At 54.3% G+C, this 23058-nt stretch overlaps 1 protein-coding gene across 1 annotated transcript; it reads left to right on the top strand.

Moving 5' to 3' along the window:
- Positions 1 to 45: 45 nt before the first annotated feature.
- LOC131399543 (CSC1-like protein 1) lies at positions 46 to 22052 on the top strand (the record flags this gene model as incomplete). The annotated part of the gene is made up of 20 exons (XM_058533892.1): positions 46 to 170; positions 2963 to 3105; positions 3850 to 3901; positions 4244 to 4352; positions 5035 to 5105; positions 6837 to 6917; positions 7171 to 7294; positions 7391 to 7524; positions 8778 to 8915; positions 10176 to 10329; positions 12085 to 12191; positions 12338 to 12424; positions 12853 to 12915; positions 15805 to 15967; positions 16862 to 16967; positions 18378 to 18545; positions 19710 to 19825; positions 20172 to 20234; positions 21364 to 21574; positions 21740 to 22052. Coding segments are annotated over 20 exons (2277 nt in total), but the record flags the coding sequence as incomplete, so codon positions are not given.
- Positions 22053 to 23058: the final 1006 nt, after the last annotated feature.

The raw sequence follows: 23058 nt of genomic DNA, 5'->3' as shown, positions 1-23058 counted from the left end.
GCTGAATTTGGGACAAAAGCCCTGTTTTTGTATAAGAGGAGTTAATGGTCATTTAATGTCAAAGACGACGATTCTGTCTGCCTCCCAAAGACAAAGAAGTTGGAAGCTAACCCCCGTTCTCTCCGTTTCCAGGGACTGTTCTCCTGGCTGGTTAGGATCTTCCACCTGAGGTGGGTTCAGCAGGGGCGGCTGGGGGTGTTTGTATGGGCGGGTCTGTTTGGGTGTTGGGCCAATCAGGAGGAAAGAGCCAAGACGCCTGGTCCTGCGCTGGGGTCTCTTAGATTCTTTTCAGTTCTTGTCTGAGGCAGTGTGTGGGGGCCGAGAATCCAGGTGGCCCAGGCTGCCCCCCCGCAAGCTAATTAAAGCCAATGTTTTGCTTTAGGCGGGAGTTTTATCTACTAATAGTTAACGCTGGTATATTTGGGTGGAAGCTCTTCTAGGCCGTTTCACATGTCTTTGAATTAGTGAAAAGTGGAGAAATAATGATTGCGTGATACATTCAGCTCACTTGGTTAAAAGTTTTCTTTTTTCAAAACTTGGGGCTGTGGAGAGAAATCCTGAAGAGGCTCTCGGTATTAAGAGCTGGGTGGTCTCCTCTCATGTGGTGGAGGGAGCCAAGATGTGGGTCTCGGCTCTGCCACCTGCTGCTGTGTCCAGCAAGTCTAAGGAGCCATCGTTGTCACACACACCTTATTGTACACAGCACTGGGGATGCGAAATGCTGCCTATTACACGGTGATCAGCTATGACTTTAGGGTGCACCCCATTTCAGAGGGGTTGAAATATGAAAAGGACGTCTTAGAATTGATGAAATATGGTAGTTATAGGACTTTGGGTAAGTCCCTCTCTCTGGGCCTCGGTTTGCCCAACTGTAAAAGGGGCCGAGGATAGCATCTGCTCTGTCAGAATCAAATGGATTAGTACGCGCGAGAGCGTGTTGTAAACAGTAGAGTTTGGTGGGAGCTGTTCTCAGGGGAACCGGCAGGAGGCAGGGTTTCAGGAGAAGCAGACAGTGACCTCTGGTCTGGAGCAGGAGGGGGCAGGAGGAGGGGCTTCACGGGGGAGGGGCCCGTGGTGGGAGGGGCGGATTTGCCAACACCACCCTTCCCTGCCCCTGACAAAATCATGTCACTAGGACGTATTTCCTCTTCATGTTGGAAGTGATACAGTCACTGTGATCAAGTCCATCACACACAGAAAAGAAGCAATAAGAAGAAATTTTAAGTCGCCATAACCAACCTCTGAAAGATGCCACAGCTTGTTTTCCTTTGGAGGGCCGCTCTCCATGGCCTCTGCTGGTGGGGGCTCAGACCACCCCTCCCACCCCTGGGCTGTGGACCCCACTCTCAGCCTGGACCTGATGGGGCAAAACCAGAGACTCAGGCTCATCCTTTTCCTGGTAACCAGCAAGGCTGTTGACAAGTTTGCAGTGCAGTCGCTCCCCTCGCCTTTCCTGAGTTTCATTGTTCCGTGTCCCCCTCCAGTCCCCTCCGCGTGGACACTCGTTTCTCATCGAGTGGGGCTGTCGTGTGGGTGCAGCTGTGTATTCTGCTTGGTCATTTTAGTGCCGTATCAGGCGTATTTTTCCTTCTCAACTCCCAGTGCTGTTTCTCTTCTCTTCGAGCCACAGAATGGACTGCCCTTTGGCTTTTTTGAAGCTACAATTAAGTTTTAACAGCTGCTCATGGCCAGTGTTACAAGTGACCTGTAAAGAGGCCTCTCCGTTTCCTTCTGAGTGGCCTTTCCCCAGCAGGATAGGGAAATCAGAAGAGCATCTCATGGAAAACTGTACTGAAAACTGCTGATTTGTTGGTTTTAATCTTCCTCAATATTTGTTTCGTAGGCACGTATTTTGCAAAGTATGTCATTTGGTGGTTTAGGCAGAAGTGAAAGCAGTGTAGTTCATTGCAAAGCTTCGTCCTCCGGGTAAATGGTAGAAAGGAGTCACGTTAGCGAGCATCCTTCCGAGCATCCGCCAGGTGCGGGCGCGGCGTCGGGGGCCTGGTCCTGCCGCCTCTTGGGCACCTGCTGAGTCTCCGGGGACCTAGAGGCAGTAGCTTCCCTGCTTCAGGTCCCAGCCTCAGGTGAGCCCGTGACCCGCTCCCGGAGGGGGCTGAGCTAGATTCCACTGTGGTCCGTCTGTCTGTCTGAGCTCACAGCCCACGCTCCACACCTTTCAGATCTGCCTTTTTATGCTGCAGCGCTGGCTTCCCTGACTCTTCCCAGGGCAGTGCTTTCCTGGCCTTCTGGAAGCAGGCCCCATCAGGAGAGTGGAAAGGGGGAGATCCCCCGGCTTCCTGCATAGCACGGCAGTCCGGCTGTGAGAACCTGGAATTTTCTGGGTGCCCCAGTGACCTGGAGCCTCCAAATGCAGCCCTGAGGGTGGGAAAGGGCAGAGCCAGTCACCTCCCATCTCTGGGGCCATGGCAGGGGCGTGGCAGGGGCAGCAGGATGGACTGAGCCACAGAACGTTTAGAGCAGTGGTTCCACCTCTCTCTCCCGGCTCGTCTGAGGGGAGATGGAGGAGAGATGGGGCCATGAGCCGGGGCCCCACCCAGCTTTGGTCAGGAGGGGCTGCCCAGCAGGCACCGTAGGTGGCTTTCTTGTCCATGGATGCGAGAGGGGCTGTGGGTGAGTGTATTTACACACCTCACCCACGTGCAAACGTGGGCACGAATGTTTCTAGGGCTGTCAGATGGAGTGGTGGTAGGTTCCCATGCCCAGGACTGGCGGGCTGAGGGCAGCTCTGAAGTTCTGTCACAGCTCTGCTGTTATAACCCGTGTGACCGTAAAGTTATGCAGTTTTTCTGTGTCTCTGCTTCCTCATACGTAAAAAAATGTGGATAAAATGAGAACCTGCCTCACAGGACGGTCATGGGGATTAAATGAGACAATCGGTACAAGGCCCCGGGCCCGGCCTGTTACTACTGCTCCCTGAGATCCCGTGTGTGTGTCTTGCCAGCGATGACCAGATCTGGGAGCGGTGTGGTGAGGACGCCATCCACTACCTGTCCTTCCAGAAACACATCATTGTCCTGCTGGTGGTGGTCAGCTTCTTGTCTCTGTGTGTCATCCTGCCCGTCAACCTCTTGGGAGACTTGCTGGGTAAGGACCCCTCGTCTTGTCTGAGTTGGGCCCGGGCAGAGCTGCAGCCCTAGGGGAAGGGCTCATCGTGGTGACCAGAACCCCAGGATTTGTGCCCACGTTCAGATGTGAGAGGGTCTCAAGGTGACTTTCTGGACTTTTCCATCTGATTAAAGATCTGGAGAAGAATCCACTCCAAACCTGGGCCAAGACCTGGGGCCTCTAATATCAATTAAGTAGGAGGAAAACCCCAAGATCTATGGAAACAGGGGCTCCCAGAGAGTGCTTTATACTTTCCCACTCCACCCAAGTCAGGAGGCCACAGTTAGTGGATCCGGAAGGTGTTTGTGACGCTCAGACTCAAAATCAGGGCATGGAATTATACTTCCAAGCAACTGCAGGAATCTGGCTTCCAAAATGTCATCACCAATCTACTTCTAATGCCCTAGTGATTCCCAGCCTTGGTTTTGGGAGCAGCTTAGGATGTTTCTAGATTTCTCAGGGAACGCCACAAGAATCTCAAAGCAAGACGAATTCCAATTTGACTTTGCCCACATGGTAGGTTGGGAAGTTGTCAGGGAGCGTCTTGGAGTGAAGTAGAGGCCATGGTGGGTGTAGCTGTGAAAAGACTGGACAGATGTCATTGTCCTCCCGCTGGTCTGGCCAGCTTATGCTTCTCCTCGGAGCTCCACACACCAAGGCTGGTCCTGCCCCTGTCCCCCTCCCCACTGTGACCCTGGACTAATAATCTGTGTTTCTCTGCAGACAAAGACCATAACAGTTTTGGGAGGACGACAATAGCAAACCTACAGACTGGGTGAGTTGGGGTGGAGGGTGTGGGGGTGCTGATGGGTGGGACCAAGCGGAAAGCGAATGTGCTGCTGGGCTGTGGGCAGGGACACGCCCTGGCAGCTGCTGTTTTGCAGCGGGTTTTAGGAAACACGAAGGCCCCGTGGGTCTGGGGTTCAGGTGTCAGGACAGGGCCAGGGGACGTCTCTAAAGTGTTCACGTGGGCCACATGGCCTCTATTGGAGGCGTCTGTTGTGATGAAGCCCTCGGCCCTCAGCCCAGTGTCATGAGGGCAACCCCGCCCAGCCCTTGCACCCTCAGTCCCTGCCTGGGAGCCCAGCCCTGATGGTGGGTGCTGTCCCCTCCTCAGCAACAACCTCCTTTGGCTGCACTCCATCTTTGCCGTCATTTACCTCTTCCTCACCGTGGGCTTCATGCGGCACCACACCCGGTCCATCAGGTGCTCAGAGGAGAACCTGGTGAGTGAGGCTGGGGGCTGGCTGTGCTGGTGAGGGTCTCAGGAGAGGCCGGAAGGAATGGCAGCCCAGACTCATTTCAGCGGACCACCGTGTTGTGAGCTTGAGGGAGGTCGGGGAGGGGCGGCCTCTGTGGAATCGGGCTTGCATATTTGTGCTCCACATTGGCTTAATCTTCTTTTTCTTTAATTTTCTGATAGATTGTTTTGGGATTTAGATATTTTTCCCCCATTCTGCCGACCAGCCCTTAGATTTGTAGGGTTTAGGCTTGTAGTTACTGACTCACAGTAACTTCCAAGAAGTCCGGGTGGAGAGAAGCCCCCTCTCTTTGCAACCACAGCTTGAGGGGGGAGGGAGAGTTTCTAGTGCTTGGTCCCGGGCCTGGGTCCTCCTCTGATCTGCTGTGTGACCCCATTTGAGTCACTTTCCCTCTCCGGGTTCTTCTCAGTCTCCTGTCATCAGGAAGCTCATGGAATTGCTTTGGAAAAGTATTCTTTGTACAGCCTGGAAGAAGATGCTGTGTGAATAACAGGCTTCAGGGCTCTGCCAGGCCACGGAAGAACACCTGAGCCTTCTGAGTTCCCACTGTTTTCCTTTGGGAGGCTTGAAAGGGGTGGAAAACCTGGGCTCACCTGCAGGCTGGCTGGCCCTGGTGACTTTTCTCCCTGGTGTGTTTCTCTGGCAGGTGAGATGGACGCTGTTCATCACAGGACTCCCCAGAGGTGCCAAGAAGGAGACCATGGAGAACCACTTCCGGTGAGCAGGGCTGTGGATGGAAAGGGGAGCTGAGCCCCCTCCAGGGGGGACCAGCACAGTCCCACGGGGCAGGTACCTTAGGTAAGCACCTGACGTCTTCCCCTTGGGCACCCAGGTGAGATTGGAAAAGGACCTGGCCCTGCCACATGAGCATCAAATGGCTGCCGTGTGCCAGCTCTGCTGGTGCTGTGGAAGGGCCAAGGACACTGGGCTGGAAGGCTTGAACCGGGGCCAGGAGCTGAGGTTTAGTCTGTATTTATTCCTCATCAATTCAGCATCACTAATTTGTAGTACAGAGTTGGGGTCGGTTATGCTTTAACTTTGTGTTATTCATAAAAACACTTGCTAAGCAAGTTAGTAGTATAAACAGAATTGTAAAATGAAATCTCCCAGAGTTGCCTGCTAGGCCACATTTGGAAACAGTAGTTCCACTGAATGTATAAGCTTAAAGAGGAAAAGGTCTCCTGCCCAGACAAACACTGAGTCACACTTTCTCCTGTCTTAGGAGGCCTTCTAGTGCCCCCTGCTGCAATCCATGGGGAGTGACGTGTGAACTCGCCTTGTAGCAGGGATGTGTACACCTCGGTTCTCTTCCTCAGAGCTCTTACTGGAACCTGAAATTGTCCTACTGATTACACTCACATGTCGCTTAACGACGGGGATGCGTTCTGAGAAATGTGCCATTAGGCAATTTCGTCGTTGTGTGAACATCATAGAGTGTACTTAACCAAACCTAGATGGTATAGCCTACTACCCACCTAGGCTATATGGTACTAATCTTTTGGGACCACCATCGTATATATGTTCCATCCTAGACTGAAACATTGTTATGTGGCACACGACAGTAAATGAATGATTGATGTGTTTACGGGCTGTCTCCCTCACTAAAGTGTAAACTTACCCAGGCTCCATCTCCAGCAACCCAGAACAGTGCCTGGCACATAGTAGGTGGGGATTTACATGTAGTAGGTGGAGATTTACACGGTCCAGGAAGCCCCAGGAGCCGTGTGTACGGTTTTGTGTGTACACTGAGGGAGCATCATATGGTGGCTATAGACGTGGGCCCTGGAGCTGGGCCACCTGGATTCACATCCTGCCTCAGACACTCACCAGCTGTGTGACCTGGGGCAGAAGTCATTTAACCTCTCTGACCTTTATTTTCCTCATCCGTAAAATGGGGACAAAACCTCACAGGTTATGGTGAGGATTAAATAAGTTAACGCTGTGACAGTACCTGGTCAATAGTGAGTATGTATATGGCACATTGATAAGTATTTTACGGTGATTGTGAATGTGTGTGTAAACATTTTCTGGGCTGAGGGTCCTTTACTTTCATTAGACCTAAAAAGCCTGTGACCTTCAAAAGGGTTGCAGACTGGATAGGATTTCAGTGATGGTCCAAGGCAGATAGGACCTAGAGCAGACAGTAAATCTGTTCCTTTGGGTGAGTAGAGGAGATAACAAACTGTTCATTTTTCCCCAGAAGTGCCAGCCGATTTAAAGCCAAGTGGGTATGAACTTGGCAGTTTTACTTTCATGCTGTTAAAACCCTATTTGTATTAAATTTCAAAACTTCCCCCTTTGGTAAAGACAAAGAGAAAAGAGGTTTCTGCTGGCACAGAAATGAGCAGCGTGATTGCTCTGCCACCCTTGGAGACTTGGGGGTCTCTCCCACCTGGGGGTTCTCTTTTCTAATGGCCGTCTTTTGCCTCTGGCCCGTGCTGGGCACAGGGACGCGTACCCCACGTGTGAAGTGGTGGAGGTCCAGCTCTGCTACGACGTGGCCAGGCTGATGGACCTGTGCCAGGAGAGGTAAGGGAGGGCTGGCGGGCGGGCGTGCCTGGGTTAAGCTGGCCCGCAGCTGTCTGACGCCTTCCCCCTCTGAGATGCTCACCCTTCTTCCATGGGGGCCTTGGCTCCCCGAGCTGGGGAGGAGGGAGGGTGGCTCCGCCCCTTTCTTGTTCAGAAAGCTGAACTCCCGGGTTGGTGGTGACCGATGGTTGAACGGTGGGTGTGGGGTCCGTACCACAGGACTGTGAGTCTGAAGTTTCTCCCTCCACTGCAGAGAAAATACCAAGAAGAGCCTGACCTATTACACAAACCTGCAGATGAAGGCAGGCCAGAGGCCTCTCATTAACACCAAGTGCTGCGGCCAGTTCTGCTGCTGCAAAGTGCCCGGGTGTGAGCGGGTGAGGACCCACACCCCAATCAGGAGTGCAGGCGCTGGGGTCCCCCTGACACCTGCCCAGGGCCACGTCGTCACAAGGGGCTGTGTCCTCTGGCAGGAGGACGCCATCTCTTACTACAGGCGCATGAAGGACCGGCTGATGGAGAAGATCACAGAGGAGGAATCCAGGGTCTGGGACCAGCCACTGGGAATGGCCTTCGTCACCTTCCAGGAGAAGTCCATGGCCACCTAGTGAGTGTGGGCGTGTCCCAGCCACCTCCTCGGCTGACTCCCTGTCCCCCAGATGACTTGCTGTCCCTCTGAGTCAGCATGGCTGGGATTTGTCTCTGGCATTTCCATCTCCTTCCCCGGACGTGACTGGGAGGCAGCATCACGCTCACTCCCTCTGTGAGCCCAGCCCGTGTTTGTGGACAGCTGGGCCCGAGTGATTCTAGCTGAGCCCCTCCCGCGTTGATGTGGCCTTTCCCCCTGCCGGGCTCTCTCCAGCTGCCCCCCGGGTCCCGTTGCCTCTGTGTCCCCCAGCCTTCTGCCAGGGGGGATGGATGCCGCCCTCCTTCAGATGTGCACTCTGGGACCACAGATCCTTCTGAGGATGGGCGTCCCATCCTCCTACCACTGCACAGCTGTGGGGAAGAGCCCTGGGCACCCAGGGCACTCATGGTTGCGGAGAGCCCGGCCCTGGGAGTGCATTCACATAGTGCTCCTTGGCCTGGGCCCCAGCTCATAAAGCTCCTGGGATCTGGTGTCATCTGGCCTTGGGAGCCAAAGGGGATGGGGTCGGGTGAGTGACGTGGAAAGGAGGCGGCCAGGCAAATGCCCCTTCCCATGTCTTCCCTGCTCGGGCAGCGTGGACCCTGGGAACAGTCTCCCGGATGTGCCCTGCAGACCCGGAAGTGAGGGGGCCTGGAGGAGGCCAGTGGCAAGAGGAGGGGTGCAGGGGGACAGGAGCAGGGCGCTGGTGGGTTCTTCATGAGACTAAAGGGGGAAAGAGTGGTGAGGGTTGAGGTGGGAGTCCTAGGGAGGGAAATCTTGGAGTCAGAATGGGAACAGGCCACATGTAACATGGTCTTGTGCTGCTCTGGGGCTGCGGACGAAGAGAGGGCTGGAAAGGTGAGGCCACTGGCAGCAGGGTACAACCATGCTCCAGCTTCCTGGGCGGGGCGGAGGGGGACGGCCCCGAGGAGGAGCAGAGTGCGGGGCAATGCAAACGGCATGGGCGCTGGAGTCAGATGGATGGGGCGCAGAACCTAACTCAGAGAGCATCGGTGTTCTCATCTGTGAAATAGGAATGGTAATCTCTGGCTTGCAGGGTTGTTCTGAGGATTAAGCAAAATCCTCCACATAGTGCGCCGAGCATGGCATCTCTTCATAGACTGAATGATAAGGGACTAATAATACGGCAAAGCCCTGTGCCATGAGGCTCCCACGTGTGTACGTGGTACCCCAGGTGGTGTGGGCCCTGGCATTTCTGCATTTCCTGGCAGCATCCTGAAAGACTTCAACACCTCCAAGTGTCAGGGCCTTCAGTGCGAAGGTGAGCCCCAGCCATCCTCCTACAGCAGAGAGCTCTGCCCCTCCAAGTGGACGGTCACCTTGGCCTCTCACCCCGAGGACATCTGCTGGTGAGCCCCGGGCTGGGGAGGGGCGGGAAAGATGCCTGGGCACCAGTGGGGGCTGCCCAGTCATCTGGAAGCACAGAAGTGACCTGCACTCAGGGAGACCACACAGGTGTCCTGCACCTGTCTGGGCCAGTGATGGGGGCAGGATGCAGGGGTGTGCATCCTCACCTGGGGCTTCACTCCAGTCTTGCTCCCTGACATCAGCGGTGTCCAGTAGGTGTATAATGCGAGCTACGTGTGGAATTTGAAATTTCCTTGTAGCCATGTAAAAAACAGTTGAAATTAATTTTAGTAATGTATCTCTCCCTATACATCCAAAATATTATCATTTCAACATGTAATCAGTTCTTTAAAAATTGAGCTGTTTTACGTTCTCCTCTTCATACTCGTGGTCTTGAAATCCAGTGTGGCTTTTACACTTCTAGCACATCTTGATTGGAGCAGTCACATTTCAGTGCTCAGTAGTCACATGTGGCTCGTGGCTACTGGATGGGACAGTGCCGCCTTAGGTCAAGTGTCAGCGGCCTGTCTAGCCTGGGGGACACGCTGGTGAGCTAAGCCGTGTCTGCAGGTCCATCTGGAGCCTTAAGCCCAGTGACCGGGGTGAGGGCAGCCCCAGCAGCGGCCCCAGCACGGCTGGCCGTCCAGCCCGGCTCAGTTCCTTACCCAGAGCGAGCTTTGGGTGCTCGTCTCCACTGGGCTCTAGTTCAGCCTCTGACAGTTCTGCTCTTGGGTTCATAGGGCTGTCTAAACCTGGGATTGGTTTGTGGGTCTGTTCTTGGTGGTTGAGAGGCCAGGGCAGGGTCCAGCTGGGTCTTTGTGCCTTTGTCCCTGCCTCTATCCTCCTTGCACCCCAGACCGTGGCCCCCGCAGGAAGAATGTGTCATTAGTCACAGAGCATAGCAGGCATGTCTAAGAATTGCCGTGTCAGAGCCTCGTTTGGTCTGCTTGCGTGCTCATGTAGCCCTTTAGGCAGGTTCTAACACCCAGACTCCAGCTGGGGAGCCACGTTAGCAGCGAATAACTTGTTTGCCCTCTGAGCTCACAGGAACCCGAAATTTGACCTTCCTATAGCTGAAGGTCAGTGCAGAACGCTTGTCTGTACTCCTGAGGTTGAATAGGCCCTCAGCCAGAGCCCTCGGGCTAGTCTCTTGCCTTGCCTAAATTTGACCTTCGACCCACCAAAGCCGTGGGCATTGTTGGTGTCTAGGTGGCCGGGGCCTGGGAGATTAGCCTACAGGGCCTGTGTCCTCCCCTCTGCAGGAAGAACCTCTCTGTCCAGGGCCTCTGCTGGTGGTTCTGGTGGCTGGTCATCAACCTCATTCTCTTCAAGGTGCTGTTTTTTCTGACCACACCCTCCATCATCCTGTCCACCACGGACAAGTTCGGTGTCACCAAACCCATCTATGCACTGAATGTGAGTGAGCATTCTGCAAGGCCCATCCCAGGAGGGCTGGAAACAGGAGGGCTGGTGTGTGGGGGAGGAATGGGAACCAAGGGATGTGGGGGACACTGAACCAGGAGGCCATGTCACTCAGTTCATGTCTGTGCTTTGAAGCCCTGAGCAGGCATGGCCACATTTATTACAATGTCTTTACTGTAATGATATATATATATATTTTAATGGAATCAATCTAAATGTTCAACACTAGGGGTCATTTGAGTTGAATGAGGTATATTGATTCTGATAGAATGTTAAACATCCATTAAGAAATTGTACAGACTTTGTGGCAGACGTGGGGGGCTTGTCATAAAGTAGAATGTAAAATTGTCTGTATGCAATGATCATAGTGATACATGTGTATGATGGATGCTGTGGGGACCGGGTAGGAAAGAATGCAAAGAGCTTTGTTGACTGGGGTGGCAGAATCATAAGTTAATATTTCTCTTACATTTCAGTTTCTGATAATCGTGTTATAAAGTCATTGATTCTAGATAGGGAATGAATGATTTTTAAAAATCTTAGATGAATCCATGAGATAACAGCTAAACATGCCGTGAATTGGCATCTACTTAAAAAGATATTGGTTTCCCACATTGCCTTTACTGAAAAGTCACCCTAAATCTCCTTCTGTCTTCCAATCCCACGTGGCATTTAATCCTTCTGGGAAGCATGCTGGGCTGGGGGCCAGAGGTCCTGGTCCTCGCCCGGCCAGTCCCTGGCTGACGGGTTCTGAGCCTTGGCTTTTCATCCAAAACCTGGAGTTAAAACCCCTGCCGTGTTATACTCACGGGGCTGCTGTGATGATGCTTGAATAGCTAACGTGTGGTTGAAGCCCTCTTATCTGACTCAGTATATATAAGAAGTACATAGGGTACATTAAGCAGTTTTGTTTAGATTTCAAGCGCGTAGACGTTCATTCCTTGCCAATCTATTGATAAGTGGTCAAGGCGTGTTCTTTTGAGGGAGGATCTGCTGATGAGAGTCCCCTTTTCTCTTTTACATAAACCACACCCTCATTTCATTGTCTGTGATTCCAGTTGTGGTTTCTCAGAGTAAAGCAAAAATGTGAAGCTACTTGCAAAGCTGTTCTAAGCATAGAGCCTCCCAGATTCCATTTCCTTCTGTCTTTTATAGTTGACTTGCTTTCCTCTAATTCAACAGCATTTGTAAGAAATTGGCCTTTCTCAAGTCTTTGGAAAGTATCCAACTTAGTTTTCAGGGATTTTCTCTCTATTTTGATGCACATTTAATCAGGGAAAGTACTCAGTTAATCGAACCATGTAGTTATGATAACAATACAACGGGCCTAGATGGGGTTGGGGACAAACATGAAGCAGTCCTGGTGAGTCGGATGGGAGCTGAGAGGGCAGGCCAGCTGGGGAGAGCCCTGGCCTGCATCGTTCCATCTTCCCTTGGCATCCATCATTGGTTTTCTCCAGGGAACGGAGGAGGTTGTCTCTGGTCAGTGAGACGAGTGGAGCTCAGTTGGATGTGAAGTTGCTTTCTTGGCTCTAAAGAGCTCTACAAATATCAGGTCCTGTTATTGTCTGTTCATCCAACGTTATGGAATATCTATGCTGTACCAGGCACAGCATTGGTTCTGGGGGTCAAGGATGATCAAACCCGACCCCAGGAGTTCACTGTGCCGCCCTGCTAACAGGTCATGGCCTCAAAGCCCCGTTGGTGGACAGCCCCCCGACTCTCTGTGCTGTGGCCCTTGTTTTCTAGAATGCATTCATCAGCCAGTTCTTCCCAACCCTCCTCCTGTGGTTATTCTCAGCCCTGCTCCCCACCATCGTCTACTACTCTACGCTGCTGGAGTCTCACTGGACCACGTGAGTGCCCGGGAGCTCAGGGCCCCTCCCCTGAGAAGCGTGTCTCTGATGCCCCCTCCCAGGGCAATGCACACGCAGCAGGGGCCTTACTGGGGACACCTGGAGCATTTGGGGGACTGTGAGGGCTCACCTCTGACTTCCTGCAGGTCTCAGGAAAACCGGATCATGATGAGCAAGGTCTACATATTCTTGATCTTCATGGTGCTAATTCTGCCCTCTCTCGGCCTCACCAGGTACATGTCAACACCTCCTGCCCTGAATTCAGACTCAGGGTCACATCTGGAGAGCACTGTCCCCAGGAAAATGGAAATGGTTTGGGACCGGATGCCCTGACAACGTTTAAGCCTCTCCCACCCACTTGGAGTGCAGTGGTGTGGCCCATTTGTTTTTCCGGAGATAGATCTCACTTGCTTAGAAAAAAGCTAAAAAACAAAACATCACCGACTTCCTACTTAGGTGGGGGTCTAATCCTGGCTTTGTTTATTTCAAGGAAGGAAATTTCTGTTAAAGCAGGCCCTGATAAGTTACATTGTAGTAACTGAGAGAGCAAATGTAGATTTTGAGATTCCGGCCTGTTTTGCAGAGCAGGAAAAAATGAAAACGTGTAGTGATCACATGGAATGTTAGAAATAAATTCTTATGGGATTCATTTTTCTTTCAGTCTGGATTTCTTCTTCTGGTGGCTCTTTGACAAGACTTTCTCAGACGCCTGTATCAGGTTGGAGTAAGTATCAGCCACGTTGAGTTTTGGAGTTTCCGGAGCCGTAGGGGCTCCGGCTGGGGCTGCACTCGGGGGAGGGTAGTCTGTGCTTCAGGACACACTGTCTTCCTCCCCCAGACCACAGGGCCTGGGGCTTCCCCACCACCCCTACCAGCGTCCTGGCTGGGCTGGGGCCAGGCAGGGCCTTTGGCCACACCATGGGAGCTGACCCACTTTGTGCTAGTGTGCAGAAATGTGGTTAATCTTTTAGGCCCAAACTCAATTAGTTGCAGTGTCATTCTATGAAACTTACTTACTGAGAACAGGGCCTCTTGGGGAGAAGGGATTGCTGGGTCTCAGTGGTGCCAGGGAGGGGGAAGGAGAATAATATTTAAACATTGCAACCAGAATGACTGTCTGGACTGGGGATTATTTTTTGAGGAGAGTGGAGTTAAACTTATTGCTGATGTGTGTCCTTGTTAGTATTTTAAGCTCGTACCACACCCATGTAGGGGAGGAAACTTTTCCCTTTTTCCCTTCCAGGTTCTTTGGCTGGTCTAATAATTAAATTGACATAAAACAGATTAACAGGAGAAAAACAAATATAATTTCATACGTACTGGAGCCCATAAAATATGAGACTCAAAGAAGTGACCAAACGATTCAGCTTTTTATACCTTTTAGACAAAGAAATAATAAATTTGTGAAGAATTGACAAGACAGGGCCAGCCTCATGGCTTAGCGGTTAAGTGTGCGTGCTCCGCTACTGGTGGCCGGGGTTCGGATCCTGGGCGCGTACCGACACACTGCTTCTCCGGCCATGCTGAGGCCGCGTCCCACATACAGCAACTGGAGGGATGTGCAACTATGACATACAACTATCGCCTGGGGCTTTGGGGGGAAAAAAAGGAGGAGGCTTGGCAGTGGATATTAGCTCAGAGCCGGTCTTCCTCAGCAAAAAGAGGAGGATTGGTGTGGATGTTAGCTCAGGGCTGATCTTCCTCACAACAACAACAACAACAGAAAAAAAAAGAATTGACAAAGGGGTTTGGACTTGGGGTAGCAAATTTGTGAAGAAGTAATAAGATTTCTTTATATATAGTATTCTTGGCCCTAAATTCCCTATCTCTGGTGATAAGCATGCCTTCTGCCCTCCTGGTGCAGGGAGGGTGCCCTTCAGATGGGAGATTTCCTGCCTTCAGGGGGACAAAGGCAGGTCAGAGGGTCCTTCTTGCACCAGCTGTTTCTGAAGTCACTTTAATTCAAAATAATCAATATGCCACAGTGGCATATTTTGAGGTGGGATATTCTGCTCCCCTTCACCCACTTAATAGTAATACCTATCGTTGAAGAAGGCGCTATGCCAAGTGTTTTATTCTTTTCTTGTTTAATCTTTACAACAAGCTACGAGGTATACACTCATATTAGCTCCATTTTACAGATGAGGAGACTGAGGCCCAGAGATGTGGAATAACCTGCCCAAGGTTATCCAGCTGTTAAGAGACAGAGCTGGGCTTCACCTCAGCCCCCCTTACACTATACTTTAGGTCCTAATAGAGGCCCTGGGCTCGGGATTGACTTTCCCAAAGGACTGTCTGTAGGGAAGGCTGGCCATGCTTACCTGGAAGAACAGAGTGAATTATTTTAAATGGGCTCTTGCTGGTAAGCTGACTCGGGAGCTGGCAGCCACAGACAGACACATAGACACCAACCAGCTCTTGTCTAGGGTGACAGTGACTTCCAGATTGCTAAATCCAGGGGTCGGCTATCAATCCACGTCTTATGTGGGCTGTCGGCAACATCTGACACAGTAATTGCGCCTTCCTCCTTGAAACACTGTCTTCACCCGGCTCTGGGTCTCTCCCACCTTGGTCTCCCATCCCTCGCGTCTCCCTCTCAGCCTCCTTGGCAGGTTCTCCTGCATCTCCGCGAGCTCTAAATGCCGGCTGTCTGAGGGCTTCTGTCAGACCTCGGTCCACGCCCCCTCTCTAGATGACCTCAGCTGGACCCTGGCTTTAATGCCACCTGACGACCCCTGAACTCTAACGCCATCTGCCCCTCCAGACTCACACATCCAGCTGCCTGCTGCTCCCCACCCGGAGCTCCACTGGGCATCGCAGACTCTACCTGCCCCAAACCACTCTCCTGACCTCTGTCTCCACGTCTGCTGCTCCCACAAACTTCCCCGCCCATTACTCCGGTTTTCCGGTTACTCTGGCAAAAACCCTCGGAGTTCTTCTTGTCTCCTCTCTTCCCTCCACCAGCAAATCCTGACTGCTCTGTCTCTGAGGTGGATCCAGAATCCGACCAGTCTCACCTCCTCCAGCCCGACCGCCCTCATTCTGCACATGGTGACAGCCTTGCCATCTGTGAGGTCTCCGTGCCCCACGGTCCCTCGGGCAGTCAGAGCTGCTCCGGGCCAGCCTGCAGGCCTGTCCCCACACCCTAGCCCGCCTGGCCCTGCCCTTGTTCCATTGACATGCCAGGCATGTTGTATCTGTTGTTTCCTCTGCTTGGAATGCTCTCTCCCCAGGTTTCTCCATCTCTCTCTCTTCCCCTCCTCCACATCTCTGCACAAACGTCACCTCATCAGAAAGGCCTCTCTGACCACCCTACACAACCTAGTAAACATTGCCGCCCTGCTTTCTCTCCCTCTGGAGCCCCTGTGGCACCTGGCATGCTGTGTACTTACTTGTTGGTGTCCCCAGATAGGATGTGAGCGCCAGGAGAGCGGGGGGGGGGGGGGCTGAGAAAGTGCTGGCACGTGTGTGTGCTGCACACACACCTACTGGGTGGAGGCTGAGCATAACATCTCCGGGACTTTCTGCGCCTGCCCAGGCGAGGGCCCCTCTCTCCCTCCAGTGGGAAGGAGGCTCCTCTGGCTCCCAGCTCACACACTGGCCGGTCCCCCAGGTGCGTCTTCCTGCCCGACCAAGGCGCCTTCTTTGTGAACTACATCATCGCCTCGGCCTTCATCGGCAACGGCATGGAGCTGTTGCGGCTGCCCGGCCTCATCCTCTACACCTTCCGCATGCTCATGGCCAAGACGGCCGGCGACCGCAGGAACGTCAAGCAGGTGCGGTGGCGGGGCGGGCCAGGGCCCCGACTCCCTCCAGAGCTTCCAGCGCGGGCACTCACCCAGCCCCTGTGCTCAGTGCTTCTCATCAGGGCACAGGGCCGCCTCTGCGGGGAGCGGAGGTCCGAGGAGCGTGGCGGGAATGTGGCGTGTCTTCATAACCCTCCACTCTGACTCGCAGGTGGAGGAGAGTTGGGAATCTTGCATTTTAACCAGTCTGATCACACCCATCCATACAATTAAAATCCACAGATTCCTTTTCCAGGAGCAGCTATTTGCATAAACTCTTAAGATTGCCACAGATGTCAAAGGCATTCTGGGCTTCAGGCATTTGTTCTGAGATTCCCTAAACTGGGTGGTGAGGGGTTCTCTTATTCTCCTTTGCCATTGTCGGTACCGTGAGTGGAGAGCTGGAGAAGCACTGCACTCTCATTTATCCTCAGACCCCCCAGGAGATGGGCGCTGGTGTCCCCACTTTGCAGATGCGCAGAGTAAGATGTAGGGAGGTTAAGCGCCTGGCCCAGGACGCACGGCTGGAAGGGGCAGAGCTGATGTTGGGTCTGACGCCAAAGTCTGTGGGGGGGTCACCCTACAGTCTGTCCTCAGACACACCCTCTCTGCCCTCCGGGGGCTCAAGGGCCTGAGGGTCGACATGAGTCGAACGAGAGAAACACTAAGAAAACATAAATCACTGCAGCTTGGGGGTCGGGGGTGAGCTGCGTGAAGCTGGAGAAGGCTAGTGGACGGATGCAAAGGACCTCGGGGCGGGGGGTAGCTGTGAGTCTCCCATTTCCAGGGTCCCTCTCCACCCTGCTCTCCCCTCAGCAGCTGCAGCGCACGGAGGGGTGTTGGGTGGAACAAGCCTGTAAGCTCGTCGCCTCCTCCTCCTCCCAGAACCAGGCCTCCCAGTCTGAGTTTGGAGCCATGTACGCGTGGATGCTGTGCGTCTTCACCGTCGTCATGGCCTACAGCATCACCTGCCCCCTCACCACGCCATTCGGTGAGTGGCCCTGGAGCCGGGCCTGGGCTGGGTAGGATGGCTGATTCCGCCACGCGCCCGGGGCAGCCGTCACCAGGGCATTGTGGAGCCCCCACGCCGGTCCTCGTGTGGCCACAACCACAAGCTGCCATGGAGCCCCTGGGCACCACGTTTAGTTTCACTTCCCGTGGACTCCTTCCGTTAGTCTTCCTCGCTCAGTACTTCTCCTGGTCTGAGGCTCTCTGCCAGCTGAACACTTGATTCCTGGTTGATTCTCCAGCAGCAGCTAGGACAGCGCCAGCGGCGATGACCGAGGCTCTCACGTTTGCGCCCTCGCTCTGGCCGGTCACCATGGCATCCGCACGGATCATCGCACTTAATGCTCACACAGTCCTACAAGGCGGGGCTTGTTTCTGTGCCCTTTGCACAGAGGAAGCACTTGACACGTTGTTAGTGAGGAGAGCCAGGATTTGAGCTTAGGACGGTTTGACTTTAAAGGCCGAGGTCTTGCAGCTACAGTCATGTGCCACATAGCGACAATTTGGTCAACAACAGATCACATACACTGCAGTGCTCCCATAAGATTAGTCTCATGGATTAGCCCCACCATAGCCTAGGTGTGTAGTAGGCTGTACCATCTAGGTTTGTGTAAGTACACTCCATGATGTTCTCACAAGGACGAAATCACCTGATGTCATGTTTCTTAGAATGTATCCCATCGTTAAGCGGTGCATGACTGTAACGGAAAACATCAGGAACTGGCAGAAAAATGGAAGACTCTGGAAGGAAACAGAACACCCAAGAGATTGCTGGCAGTGATAGCTGAGGTTTAGGGGTAGGAGGAAGTTTTAGTTTTCCCTGTATATTCTCTTGTACTATTTAAAAAATCTACAGTATCATTCCTTCAAAACCAAAAAAAATTTAAAAGAAGCTGACAGAATAGAAAAGGCAGCACCCCCCTTGTGTGCTGCCCCTGGGGTAAGACCCTCGGGCATCTGTTGACTGTGATGAGTGCAGGGGTCAGCTTGGGGGGGAGAGGGAGAGTGCGAGCACTGAGGGATGGGGGGCTCAGCATGGGAGGGGCCTAGACATCTGGGTGCAAAATAGCCTCTTTCCCCAAAATGATCCTAGAATCTCAGTGTTCCATGGGGACAGAATCACAGACACCTCTACTCCTCGGGGTGAGAAAGAGGGCAGGAAGAGGAGGGGGGAGAGGAGAGGGGAGGGAAATAAAGGGGAGGGGAGGGGTAGGGAGAGAGAGAGCACTGCAGCCAGGAGAGGCATTTATGCATTTAGCCCAACTTCAGGTTCCTGTGGTCGAACAGCAGACCCAGCCCCAGTTCCATGCACAAGAAGCCACCCCCAGGAGGAAGGGGCAGAGGGGCCCCTGTGGCCCAGCCGGGTCTGCAGCTCACAGCCCCGTCTCTGCAGGCCTCGTCTACATCCTGCTCAAGCACATGGTGGACCGGCACAACCTCTACTTCGTTTACCTCCCGGCCAAGCTGGAGAAGAGGATCCACTTCGCGGCTGTGAGCCAGGCTTTGGCTGCTCCCATCCTGTGCCTCTTCTGGCTCTACTTCTTCTCCTTCCTGCGCCTGGGTGAGGGGCCCTCCTGACTGGGCAGGGGTGAGGAGGCAGACCCTGGCCTCACGTTCCTGCATCCACACTAGCCAGTAAAATCCCTCATTGCTTTAATAGCGTCAACTCAGTGTCCAATCAGAAGGTGCTACCCAGGGTGAGGGCTGGTGGGGTGTCCAATCAGAGCGTGTTACCCAGGGTGAGGGCTGGTTGGGTGTCCAGTCAGAGCGTGGTACCCAGGGTGAGGGCTGGTTGGGTATCCAGTCAGAGCGTGGTACCCAGGGTGAGGGCTGGTGGGGTGTCCAATCAGAACGTGGTACCCAGGGTGAGGGCTGGTGGGGTGTCCAATCAGAACGTGGTACCCAGGGTGAGGGCTGGCTGTGTGTCCAATCAGAGCATGGTACCCAGGGTGAGGGCTGGTTGGGTGTCCAATCAGAAGGTGGTACCCGTGGTGAGGGCTGGCTGGGTGTCCAATCAGAGCATGGTACCCATGGTGAGGGCTGGCTGGGTGTCCAATCAGAGCGTGGTACCCAGGGTGAGGGCTGGTTGGGTGCAGCATTGACTACCCAGTTCCTGAGCTGGCCTGAGCTCAAGTGCAACCCTGGTGAAGGCCAGGTCGATTGCCCCAGACAGCCTTAGAGAGAAGACAGTCCCTTTATGAGCTGTGAAGGGGCTGAACCAGAGGGGGTGGGAAGCTGGTCCCGATTGCTTTTGGGGGTGTGGATGGGCTCAGGCCCTCACAGCTCACAGTGTGGAGGAGGTGGGGCACGCGGGAGGGGAAACTGACACTCTTGGGAAAAGAAAAAGGCAGAGGAGGTGTGTGACTCTGCCCCGGTCAGGTGGGGGAGCCTCCATCCCACCTAGCCCAGGACTCTGGAGCCTGGAGGAAGGTGACCTGGCAAGGAAGCTGGCAAACTGCCACTGACTTGGTGTCCCAGTTCCTGAAATCTGACCAGGGATAATGCCACCCTTCAGTGGGTCCCTCTCTGTGCTCCGGGCTGTGAAGACACCACCCCAGCTGGAGGGGGTGGGGGGGGTGGGGGGTGATGCCATCTCTTTATTTTCTGCCTGAGGAGGAAGTCACACACAGTTCCTGCACGAGGGTGGCCCCTCTGCCTCAGCAGGGTGAGGGTGAGTGGCAGCCCTGCCCCCCGCAGCCCCCAAAGCCGGACCTTTTGTCCACAGGTCCGAGGGCCCCTCACAACATGTTCACCTTGCTGGTCCTGCTGCTCACCGTCCTGGTCGGCCTGGCCTACGCCTGCTTCGGATGCTTTAAGCACCTCATCCCTCTGAACTACAAGGTAAAGCCCCTCCTTCGACACTGCCCACTGGGGCCTGGGAGGAGAAGACCGTGGGTTCACCCTCCACCCCTCCTCCACCCCTCCACGTGTCAGCACGTCAACAGCCTTCTCCAGGTTTTATTTATCCACGGGGGAAGGCGTGCGTGGTTGGGTACTATGTGTAGCTTCCCTCCCCACCCCCTTCCCTGCTCCCTGCACTGCCCCCCATCCTCTCTTGGGCTGCAGCTGGGAGCCTGCTGCCAGCTGGTACTATTGTTCTGGGTGTTAACAGTCTGTTTGTTTGGAGGGTGTTAGTTCAGGAAGATCAGTTTTGTTTATCATTGCAAGGTTTTGCTCTTATCTGCAGACAGAAGAATTGGCAAGTAACACAGGAAGCAAAGCAGAGGCCCACGTGCCTCCACCCTTCACAGTAAGTTGTGGTTCTCACCCGGGCACCAAGTCCTTGCAGCCATCACAACCACACGGGCCCTCAAACGTCCTTTGATGGTTCTTGTTAGGTGATTAGTTTTGCCACGAGGCACGCCTATCCCCCTTCTGGTCCCTGCTCACTTTCCCCTCTGCACACTTAATGCCTGGTGAGTGTGGGCCTTCAGTGAGCAATATCGCAAGGCCCTCTGGCCTGATGAAGCTCCATCTTGAGCATTTCACCAGCCCCTGCCTGTGGGAGGTCCCCTGCCAGGCCCCAGGAGGGTGTCGCACCAACTCCCCTTTGAATTCAACAAATGAACCTTGCACCTGCCTGGGAGGACGGCACAGTATTAGAAGGACACCAGGACTCCTTTCCTTCCTGGTTCTCCCTGCTTCCAGCCTCCAGGATCCTGCTTCTGGGGGGGGGGAGCTGGGAAAGGAAAATGGAGTCACAGGACCCCAGGACTGTGACCGCTGCCTTCCTGACAGACCCAGGGCCCGGACAGCGGCCGTCTCATCTGCAGCGTTCTTCCCAGTGGCCGCCGCCCGGGTGTCAGGCAGTCTTATCAGTGTCTGTCCTTGCACCAGCCCCAGGGGAGAGGGTTCTCAGACAGGTTCATTACCCAGAGGCCCCCGGGTGTGACTGTGCCCCCCAGACAAGGGACGAGCAGGACAGGTGGATGAGGGAAAGCCCTCATCGCAGCCTGGGTCTGCCCGGGCTCGGCAGCCAGAGCCTGGGACTGGGAGGAAATATCACTTATGTGGGTTCCTTCCGCTTCCCGGAAGTCCCATTGACGGCATTCTAAGCCTGTCCTGTGTGGGTAGACCTGTTTCCTATATGAAGTGAGGAATTCTAGAATCCAGTGCTAGGAAAAGTTCTGTTTCTGAGAAATCGGGGTGCTTCCTTCTCTGTGGTCACGAGAACTGGGTGATTGTGTTCTCTGATTAACTGTGGCCGCTCGGAAATCCTGCAGTTGGCATTTTTTGGGTCCTGACGTCCTAAGTTGATATTTCCTTATGTGTCCGATCTGAGCATTGTATGTATCCTCCTGCTGGAAGGGGGAGGGCAGTGGGGGAGGATGGAATCTCATGGCTGCCCCACCCGAGCACTAACGCCCCATTTTTTGCAGCCCTACGTGCCCCCAATTCTGAGCAGCTTGGCCTCCGAGAGAACGGCCCTGTCCCCGCAGCAGCAGCAGACCTCTGGCGCCATCCACAACATCAGTGGGGCCATCCCGGGGCAGGGCCTGGCCCAGGGTCCTGGGGACAGCGTGGTGGCTCCCTCAGGAGGGCTGAGGATGGGCGAGCTGCCAGGCTGGGCCAGGCTCCAGGAGCCGGGAGGTGACACAGGAGGAGAAGCACCTTGACTCCGACCCCAACCCGGACTTCTTTCCACCTGTCTTCGGCCCCACTATCACCGACGGGGTGCCCCGGGAAACTCAAGGGTGGGTTTGGAAGCATTTAACTGTTTTTCCAAGTTGTTTTTTTCCCTTTTGTTATGTTAAGGAGATGCAAACACCAGCCACCCTGAACCAGACCAAGCCTCACCACAAGAGCTGTGCCCGTGACCTTTCCCTTATTTTTAATGCTAAGATCTCTCCAGGGGGAGCTTAGGCCTTATCACCCTAACCTGCAGTGTATGTGGAAGCGTGTTCTCCAACTGAGCCTGCGCAAGCGAATATCCGCCTCTCCCTTTTGAATATTGAGTCCACATCCAAAATGAAGGTCTTTTCTTGCCTTTGTTCGGGCCACTATGACTTTGGAAATGATTCCTCATGGTCTCCTGTTTGCTGCAAATACAGTTTACTTTGTGAGACAACTTGCACTGGTGTAGATAGAGTCTTATTTAACTCACCAGGAGGGCGAACCCACTTGGTTTGGTAACACCACTGCTCTGAAAAGATGGGACCGGGAAGGGGCTCAGGCCCTGGGCTGACAGGAGGGCGGGACTGCCATCGGGTGGTGGTCTTTTCTAGTCACAGCTGCCGAGCCGGGAGCCCGTGCAGCTCCAGCCACCTGAGGCTCTGCCCATTTCCAGTGCCCCTTCTGCACAAGTGGCCAGCTCAAGCTGGGACGATGTCCCCAGTGATTTTTAGGCAAGATCGTGATTTGCAATCGCACCCCTCCAGACCCATTAGCTCCCATGACTGCCGGGTCACAGGGAGAGGGTAACAAGTGGAAGACCTTCTCCCTTCTGAGCACGCAGACCCCGCCCGCCCTCCCCAGGCGCTCACACAAGTGCACGTGCCGATAACCACAGGGACTGCAGCTGTCCCGGGCCTGAGACGGGTCCAGACGGTGGTCCAGGTTCATTCCAGCCTCCCCCTCCGTGTATGGAGCCATTCACCCGCCCGTCCCGGGAGAGAGCTGTGGCAGCAGGAAGGGAACGGTGCTGGGCTGCAGAGGCTCCTGCAGCTGCGCACGCCTCCGCATCCCGGCGATGGGTCCGTGTTCTTGTATCGCGTTGCCAGGGAAGCTGTGGCGGGGTCAGGGTCGCCCTGCAGCAGGCAGGGACAATGAGGACCACTAATAGAGTGCCCGTTCAGCCGGACTGGGAGATTCAGCCTCTCTCACCTCTTCAGGGCGTGGGGCGCAATCTCCATCCCTCAACCCCATCTGTCTGCTCCTTCCAAAGGGTGGGGAGTGGCAGGGCTCAGGGCCTCCTCGGAGCCAAGAGAGGACTGTGGCGGGGCGGGGGAGAGGAGGGGGGGTGTCTGGGCTGGGTGCAGGGCTGTGCACCACCCTTGAGCTGTAAACCCCGAAGGAAGGACAGGCAGCCCCTTGCCGTCTCTCTCCGGGTGTGATCCCGGGAGCTGGGACGAGAC

The sequence above is a fragment of the Diceros bicornis genome, chromosome 38, assembly GCF_020826845.1.
Source record: "Diceros bicornis minor isolate mBicDic1 chromosome 38, mDicBic1.mat.cur, whole genome shotgun sequence".
In the NCBI taxonomy this organism is placed as follows: Eukaryota; Metazoa; Chordata; class Mammalia; order Perissodactyla; family Rhinocerotidae; genus Diceros; species Diceros bicornis.
The sequence above is the reverse complement of the archived record's forward strand: the minus strand, read 5'-3'. Positions and strand labels throughout refer to the sequence as shown.